The 8,621-nt window shown below is 34.2% G+C and overlaps 1 protein-coding gene across 1 annotated transcript; it reads left to right on the forward strand.

Annotated features, from left to right (window-relative positions):
* On the forward strand, nt 121–6,981 carry LOC107608732 (indole-3-acetaldehyde oxidase). Its single transcript, XM_016310445.2, has 10 exons — nt 121–494; nt 1,038–2,699; nt 3,156–3,415; nt 3,520–3,729; nt 3,822–4,040; nt 4,169–5,134; nt 5,233–5,328; nt 5,495–5,593; nt 5,788–5,977; nt 6,295–6,981. Exons 1-10 carry the CDS (start codon nt 326–328, stop codon nt 6,510–6,512), a joined length of 4,089 nt encoding a protein of 1,362 aa, XP_016165931.1. The 5' UTR covers nt 121–325; the 3' UTR covers nt 6,513–6,981.

Genomic DNA, 8,621 nt, shown 5'->3' on the forward strand with positions numbered 1-8,621 from the left:
TTAATTATGATTATTTTTTTTCAACCGAGCAATCTAATTATATGCTCTTTCGTAGATGAGTTGAACGATGTCAAATCAATCTTAACTTTTATTTAATAAAAAAATACTAGTAATTACTTGAAGCTATGAAATTGTTCAGTGTGTTCTAAATTGAAGATTACCAAAGTAATACAAAAAAAACCCGAGAAAATAATAGTGAGATTAGTTGATGTAATAACATTTGCATGTTCCAAATCAGTTGAAACCATACAGAATTTATGGGAGTGTAGACAAAATAATAGTGTGAACTGTGAAGTGTGAACTATTCACTAATCTTCAGAAAACAATGGAAGTGAAGAACAACATCAACTCTGAGATACCAACACAAACAAGTTTGGTTTTTGCTGTTAATGGTGAGAGGTTTGAGCTCTTCAAAGTTGACCCATCAACCACTTTGCTTGAATTCTTGCGTTCCCAGACAACCTTCAAGAGTGTCAAGCTCGGTTGTGGTGAAGGTGATGATAACCCTCTTTTATTTATTTATTTATTGTTTTGAAGAATTTATTTACTTTTTTCAATTTTTCTTCTTAGAACAAAGGTCAACAGTGTTGATGTAACACTGTGGCATCATTTGATTCAACTAGTGTTATATTAAGTAATTCAATTGATTGTTGAGTTGGTTCTTCATTATTTTTTCCCCCTATAGTATTCACCTTGCTTTGAACTAATTTTTTTAGAAAGAATTAGTTTGATATTAAATATTGACTATTGGGTATGGACCATAGTATAGTATTATTGATTATGGTCCTTTTTGGAATAAACCTAAAACATTGATGATTGTTATATTGACCTTGCTTTGAACTAATTTATGCTTCATAGATTGAGGCATAAGGATAAAGGACCTTGTTCTGGTTCCAGTTATTCTTGAGCTTTGTGAGTAGTGTTATTTTTTCTGATGGGGTTTTCAATGTACTTGAAGGTGGATATGGTGTTTGCCACAACCTTTTTTTTTTTTTCCAACTTGGAACTTCATATTTTGAAATGGTTGTTTTTTACAGGTGGTTGTGGAGCTTGTGTGGTTTTGATCTCCAAGTATGATCCTATACTTGATAGAATTGAAGACTTTACGGCGAGTTCTTGCCTTACACTACTTTGCAGCATACATGGCTGTTCAATTACAACAAGTGAAGGCATTGGAAACAGTAAAGATGGACTCCACCCAATTCACAAAAGAGTTGCAGGGTTCCATGCTTCACAATGTGGCTTTTGCACTCCCGGAATGTGTGTTTCGCTCTTCGGTACTCTTGTCAATGCTGAAAAGACCAATCGCTTGGACACGCCTCCAGGGTTCTCAAAAGTGACTGTTACTGAGGCTGAAAAGGCTATTGCAGGTAACCTCTGTCGCTGTACCGGTTATCGGCCCATTGCCGATGCCTGCAAAAGCTTTGCAGGTGATGTTGATATGGAGGATTTAGGATTCAACAGTTTTTGGAGGAAGGGAGAGAACAAGGACTTAAAGCTTAGTAGGTTGCCTCAATATGAACAAAATCATAAAAATGTTATATTTCCAATGTTTTTGAAGGAAATCAAACCTGATGTGTTGTTCTTGGCTTCGGATAAGAGGAGTTGGCATAGTCCTAGTAGTATAATGGAGCTACAGCGCTTATTCGAATCGAACCAAGTCAATGGAAACCGGATAAAACTTATTGTTAGTAATACTGCTATGGGATATTACAAAGATAACTATGACTATGACAGGTATATTGATCTAAGGGGCATTCCGGAGCTCTCAAAGATCAGGAAAGACCAAACTGGAATTGAAATTGGAGCGGCAGTGACTATATCTAAAGCTATTGAAGTACTAAAGGAAGAAAGCAGTGGTGAGTTTCTCTCAGATTTTGTTATGATACTTGTAAAGATTGCAGACCATATGGAAAAAGTTGCCTCGAGTTTTATTCGGAACACAGCTAGCATAGGTGGCAATTTAGTGATAGCGCAAAAGAATAATTTCCCTTCGGACATTGCCACAATACTTCTTGCTGTAGATTCAATGGTTCAGATAATGAGTGGTACAAACCTCGAGTGGATTGCGCTGGAGGAATTTCTAGAAAGACAGCCACTGAGTTTGGAGAGTGTACTTTTGAGCATTAAAATTCCAAGTTTGGGACTTAATAAAAACAAATCTTTGGATCAGAAAAGTAAATTCCTGTTTGAAACCCATCGAGCTTCTCCTCGGCCACTCGGAAATGCCCTTCCCTATCTAAATGCAGCATTCCTAGTCAAGGTTTCACAATACAAAGATTCAGGGGGAACCATGATTGATTCTTGTAGGCTGTCTTTTGGTGCTTATGGAACTAAACATGCAATCAGAGCAAAAAATGTTGAGCAACTTTTAGAAGGAAAACTGTTAAGTTTTAGTATTCTGCATGATGCTGTCAACTTGCTTATAGCTACTATCGTACCCGAAAGTGGTACCACAAAAGCTGGCTACCGTTCAAGCTTGGCAGCCGGTTTTCTTTTTAAGTTCTTTAACCCCATGATTGACAGTCCTGCTAAAATAACCAATGGTCATTCAAATGGTTACACGAATCATAACCAGGTTCACCATGATGAAATTCCAACTTTACTGTCTTCTGGAAACCAATTTCTTGAAGCAGGAAATGAATATCACCCTGTTGGCGAGCCAATCATGAAATCTGGAGCTACACTGCAAGCTTCAGGTTTGTTTATTTCCAACTTGTTTTCTTAAAAAGATTATTGATAGCTTAATCTTTTATGCATTTCAATTTACATTTTCAATGCCTAAACTTCAATTTTTACATTGATATTGGTTTCTTACTAAATTACACTTGAATTCATGGTTGACCTCATTAAAATGGTAAGGCTTTCGCCTTGGGAGCCGGTGTTCAAATTGCTTTAGTTACAGAAGCAGCCTCACATTTATTCTAGCATAATTACAATTCCTTTTTCGCTTCACGGGTTGGTATCTAGCTGAATTTTAGATAACAGCAACCAAAGAATTGATGTATCCCTCGCTTGCATTAGACAAGTCTTTTTGTCTGTCAAGAAGTGTTATTTTATTCAATTTGTGGCTTGTATTATGCTTTTCAATTTTATTTTTTCTTTGTATTTTCTGTTCAGTAACAAGTACATTTTTATGAATTTATCATATGTAGGTGAAGCTGTGTTTACTGATGATATTCCATCACCAAACAATTGCTTATATGGAGCATATATTTATAGCGCAAAGCCTTTAGCAAGGGTAAGGAGTATAAAGCTGAGGCCGGATTTACTACTGGATGGAGTGAGGGGAGTAATTTCAAGTAAAGACATTCCCATTGGTGGAGAGAACATTGGATCAAAGACTATATTTGGCATTGAACCTTTGTTTGCTGAAGAGATTGCTAGATGTGTTGGAGAACGTCTCGCCTTTGTGGTGAGTTCTTCACTTTTTGATCCAACAATGTGTGAGATTCTCTTTTGTTTCTTTGGACATTGATACATGGAAATTCCATTTTAGTCACTGTACAGCTTCTGTAGATTGCAGATACTCAGAAACTTGCAGATGTGGCTGCAAACTCTGCAGTTGTTGATTATGATACTGAAGATCTTGATCAGCCTATTCTGTCAGTGGAAGATGCTGTCGAAAAATCTAGCTTTTTCGAAGTTCCTCCATTTCTCTATCCAAAACATGTTGGTGATTTATCAAAAGGAATGGCTGAAGCAGATCACAAGATTATTTCTAAGGAGGTACATGTTTATCCAAGTTTGCTTCTGAATTATGTATGTTGAAACGGTTAGATTGCTCAACCATATTCATTATCATCTCAATTTAAAATCAGATGAAGCTTGGATCTCAATATTATTTCTATATGGAGACACAAACTGCACTTGCTGTACCAGATGAAGATAATTGCATTATAATTTACTCTTCAAGCCAATGCCCTGAGTATTCACATGCAACTATAGCAAGATGCTTAGGTATTCCCGAAAATAATATTCGCATGATTACAAGAAGGGTTGGAGGAGGTTTTGGTGGCAAGGCCATAAAAAGCATACCTGTAAGTATTTAGTTATGCATTAATTTCTTAATTTTGAATTGCATACATTTCTATTAACTTGTTATTCAAGCAATCAGTTTTCCTGCAGCATGATTCTTATTTGGATGTAAATTATATGATGTTTGCAGGTTGCAGCATCATGTGCACTCGCTGCGCACAAATTACGCCGCCCTGTCAGAATGTATCTAAATCGAAAGGCGGATATGATAATTGCTGGGGGAAGGCATCCAATGAAGATAACTTACAGTGTTGGATTTAGGAATGATGGGAAAATTACTGCATTAGAACTTCAGATACTGGTCAATGCAGGGATATATGTGGATATAAGTGCAATAATGCCACATAACATAGTTGGTGCAATTAAAAAGTATGATTGGGGTGCTTTATCATTTGATATAAAGGTATGCAGAACAAATCATCCTAGTAGATCTGCAATGAGAGGCCCTGGGGAGGTGCAGGGATCTTATATCGCCGAAGCTATAATAGAAAATGTTGCAGCTATGCTTTCACTGGATGTAGATTCTGTCAGAAGTATTAATCTTCATACACATGAGAGTCTTAAGTTGTTCCATGAGTATTGTTTCGGCGAACCTCATGAGTATACCTTGCCTTCAATATGGAGCAAGATAGCTGCTTCGGCGAACTATGATCAAAGAACCAAAATGGTGAAAGAGTTCAACAAGATTAACACTTGGAGAAAAAGGGGAATTTCCCGGGTACCGGTTGTGTTTCAACTGAGTCTAAGGCCAACCCCTGGTAAAGTAAGCATTTTCTCGGACGGGTCTGTTGTAGCTGAAGTTGGAGGAATAGAAATAGGACAGGGTCTTTGGACAAAGGTGAAACAGATGACTGCATTTGCTCTCAGTGCAATCCAATGCGATGGAACGGAAGGCCTCGTTGACAAGGTCCGAGTTGTACAATCTGATACTGTGAGCATGGTTCAAGGGGGGTTCACTGCTGGCAGCACTACATCGGAGTCGAGTTGTGAGGCAGTTAGACTTTGTTGCAATATCTTGGTTGAGAGGCTAAAGCCTCTTAAGGAAAGGCTGCAAAAGGAAATGGGATCTATCAAGTGGGAGACACTTATTCTTCAGGTATTTGGATATAAACTATGAATAGATACATTAATTCTTTTGATATTGTTTGACAGCATTCTCTTAAATTAACATGTTGACAATTTATGAACCTACAGGCTTACATGCAACCTGTGAATTTATCTGCATCCACATTATATGTGCCTGGTATGGATTCCATGTTGTACCTTAATTATGGTGCTGCAGTAAGTGAGGTAAGTTTTCTTCATGTGCACATCTCAAATAAAATTTTGTATTTTCTTAAAGTTCACCTAAAGTTGCTTTTCTTGAATATATTGCTTATGTCCTGTTGTCACACAACATATTACTGAACCAAATCATCAGATAAAGCTATGATAAATTATGGAAGTTATTTCTCAGGTGGAGATAGATCTTCTGACCGGAGAAACCAGATTTCTGCGAACGGATATTATCTATGATTGCGGACAGAGTCTAAACCCTGCTGTTGATTTAGGACAGGTAAGCAGACCGTGTACATAAATAGACATTTGCTATGCAAGCCCAAGACTAATGTCAGTGCTAGAACTGGAGGCCTTAGAGTGGTTTTTATTTGTGAAATTACTCTGAAAATATCTCTAGTTTCATTCAATTTTCAGTTTGGTCCTTATGCTATAAAAAGTGTTCTAAGTGCTCCTTATAATTGCATGTTGCAGATTGAAGGAGCTTTTGTTCAAGGGTTGGGGTTCTTCATGCTTGAGGAATATGAAACAAATGCTGATGGTTTGATATTAGCAGATGGCACATGGAACTACAAAATCCCTACAATTGACACCATACCTAAACAATTCAATGTTCAGATCCTCAACAGTGGTCATCACCAGAAGAGGGTTCTCTCTTCAAAGGGTAACATTGAATTCTCATAAGTGCATATAACTTGTTATTGAAACTGGGATTTTTATACATTCTCTTTCATTGGTTCTTCATAAATGTATGAGTGGTTTGATTGAATGCATAGAAGTCAAATACAAACATACATCCAATCATCTGAAAATCCGGTAAAAGCAAAAAGGATGGATACTCAAATTAGTATAGGATGAATGAGAATTTGAGAATGATATCATGAATATACATACATAGATTTGATAATGATATCAGAAGTTAGATCCCCATAAGTGGATAAATTAACAAAAAATTTAGAAAATAGAATATTTTTTATGCAGCTTCCGGCGAGCCGCCTTTACTATTGGCAGCTTCAGTTCACTGTGCCACAAGAGCAGCTATTAAAGAAGCAAGGAAACAGGTTCTTTCATGGAGCAATTTTGTTGGACCAGATTCAACATTTGACTTGGAGGTCCCTGCAACCATGCCTGTGGTTAAGGAACATATTGGACTTGACATTGTACAAAGATACTTAAAATGGAAGGTGGGCAATAAGTAAATTCTACAACACTGAATTGGTTGGTTGAATAATAGAAGAGTGATATTTTGATTTACGAGACTATGTACGTGTACACCAAAATCAGTCACTAAATCCAGCCACCAGTATAAAATACATGTTAAAATATAAATACACATTGAAAATAAATTAAACTACATATGTATTTGTACGAATAACATTTTCATTTGACTTAATATATGTAAGTTTTGATGTATAAGTCAATGCAGATGAATAGTTTTGGCATCAAGAATGAGTCGACTAAACTCTAGAAACTTGGCTTTAGATTGGCATATGTTAGGCATAAAATGTTCTTAGTATAAGTTTTTTCCATCTGCAAAAATGGGGTCAAGTGTTAAATCCCTTAGTAATGAGTTGGTGAGACGAAAACATGAAATGTAGTTGGTAGGAAGTTATATTATTTATTAGTAACATTTATTTTAGTAGTTTTTGTTATTAAGCCAGTTATAAATATTCGATTTTATAAACTTTATGTTCTGAACGTCTAATTTCAATAGGGAAAAGAACTTGTTTTAACCCACACCTTGGCAACAAAATGTAACGAGGTTAAATTATTCAGATACTATCTATTTATTTTTATTATATAAAAGTTGATATTAAGTTCTATTATATTGTGTTTAAGTCATATTTATTCGTTATAACTCAAATGATATAATCTCTCTATACTCATTTAGAAGTTGCGAGTTTGAGTTTTACTCCTAACTTTGAAAAAAAAAAACCATATTTTTTCTTTTAACTATCCATGTCAACAATTTTACTTACTTAACAAGATTTAAACAAAATTTAAAAATCAACCAATCATCTTTTAGTAAAATAATAATTATAAAAATTTTTAGTTACAAATATTAACATTCTACAACTTAGACATGTTAATACTCTTATGACTGCATTATTTGATTTACTCATGCATGTTACATGAGACTATGCTACTATTTATTTCTTAATTTCTCATATCAATTAGCGAAAATTCCTTCAAATAAGTTTAAATTTGCCACATTTTTTTACTAAATACATTCAAATATATTATGATTATAAAATTAATTCATAATTTTATATCTACATTTTTTGTATTTTTCATTCTCATTCATTTTTCAAAATCCAAATAAGTTCAAATTTGGCACATCTCTTTATCAGGTATATTCAAATATATCATAATTATAAAACTAATTTATATTTTTGGTATTTCTCATTCTCATTCATTTTTTAAAATTTTTTTCCTTACTTATTTGCAATCTAAAGAATACCATATAAAAAGACAAACTATGACAACTGATGAGTGTCAATCCCCGGCTGAGAAGAGATTGGTAGATTTTCTTCTTCATTAATATGACATAATACCTTTTTTTTTTGTGCATTGCATGTTCCAAAATGCATCAATGTTTGGGCCAGCCTTATCAATTAGCATCCCAAGAGAACTGAACTTGTCTTAGTGTCTTCATTGTCACGGTAAAGATAAAGACATTTTTTTAAGTTCTCACGGACAAAGTATTTTCTAATTTGACATATTAATTACTATAGATCTGAGTTTTATTTAAAATTTATTGTTGGAGAATAGATTTTTATATGAAAAAAAATAAGATTTAAAATTTTATTAATTACTTAAATAAATTAGTAAATTAATAATTAAATTATCTCAAATTGGTTAAAGATATAAATATTTATTTAGTTCGAAAAGAAAATCAAATCCATACTACACTCTACAGATTATGCATAGTGCTCATCTCAATTGACAAATGCATATATTATGCACATATATACACTACACATTTTTTATCCTTATTTTTAAAAATCCATATTAATTTTTATATATCTGTTTTTTAGGATTTATTTTCAGTATATTATTTTATCTTGGTTGGCAAACACAGTCCAATAGACAACCCTAAACTGTTTAGATTATTGAATGAAAAGTAATTTTCCTTTTTATAATTTTGAAAGCCATTTTTTTCCTTTCCAGATCCATTGGCTCCACATACCCAAAATCTCGCCGACCTCTCAAATCGTCAGAAAAGATTTAAGACTTTACATACTAAATTACCGATGAGATATGTTCCCATACACGTGTGAATTATATACCATTTTTTTTTAAATTTA

Source organism: Arachis ipaensis, chromosome B07 (genome assembly GCF_000816755.2).
Source record: "Arachis ipaensis cultivar K30076 chromosome B07, Araip1.1, whole genome shotgun sequence".
Classification (NCBI taxonomy): domain Eukaryota; kingdom Viridiplantae; phylum Streptophyta; class Magnoliopsida; order Fabales; family Fabaceae; genus Arachis; species Arachis ipaensis.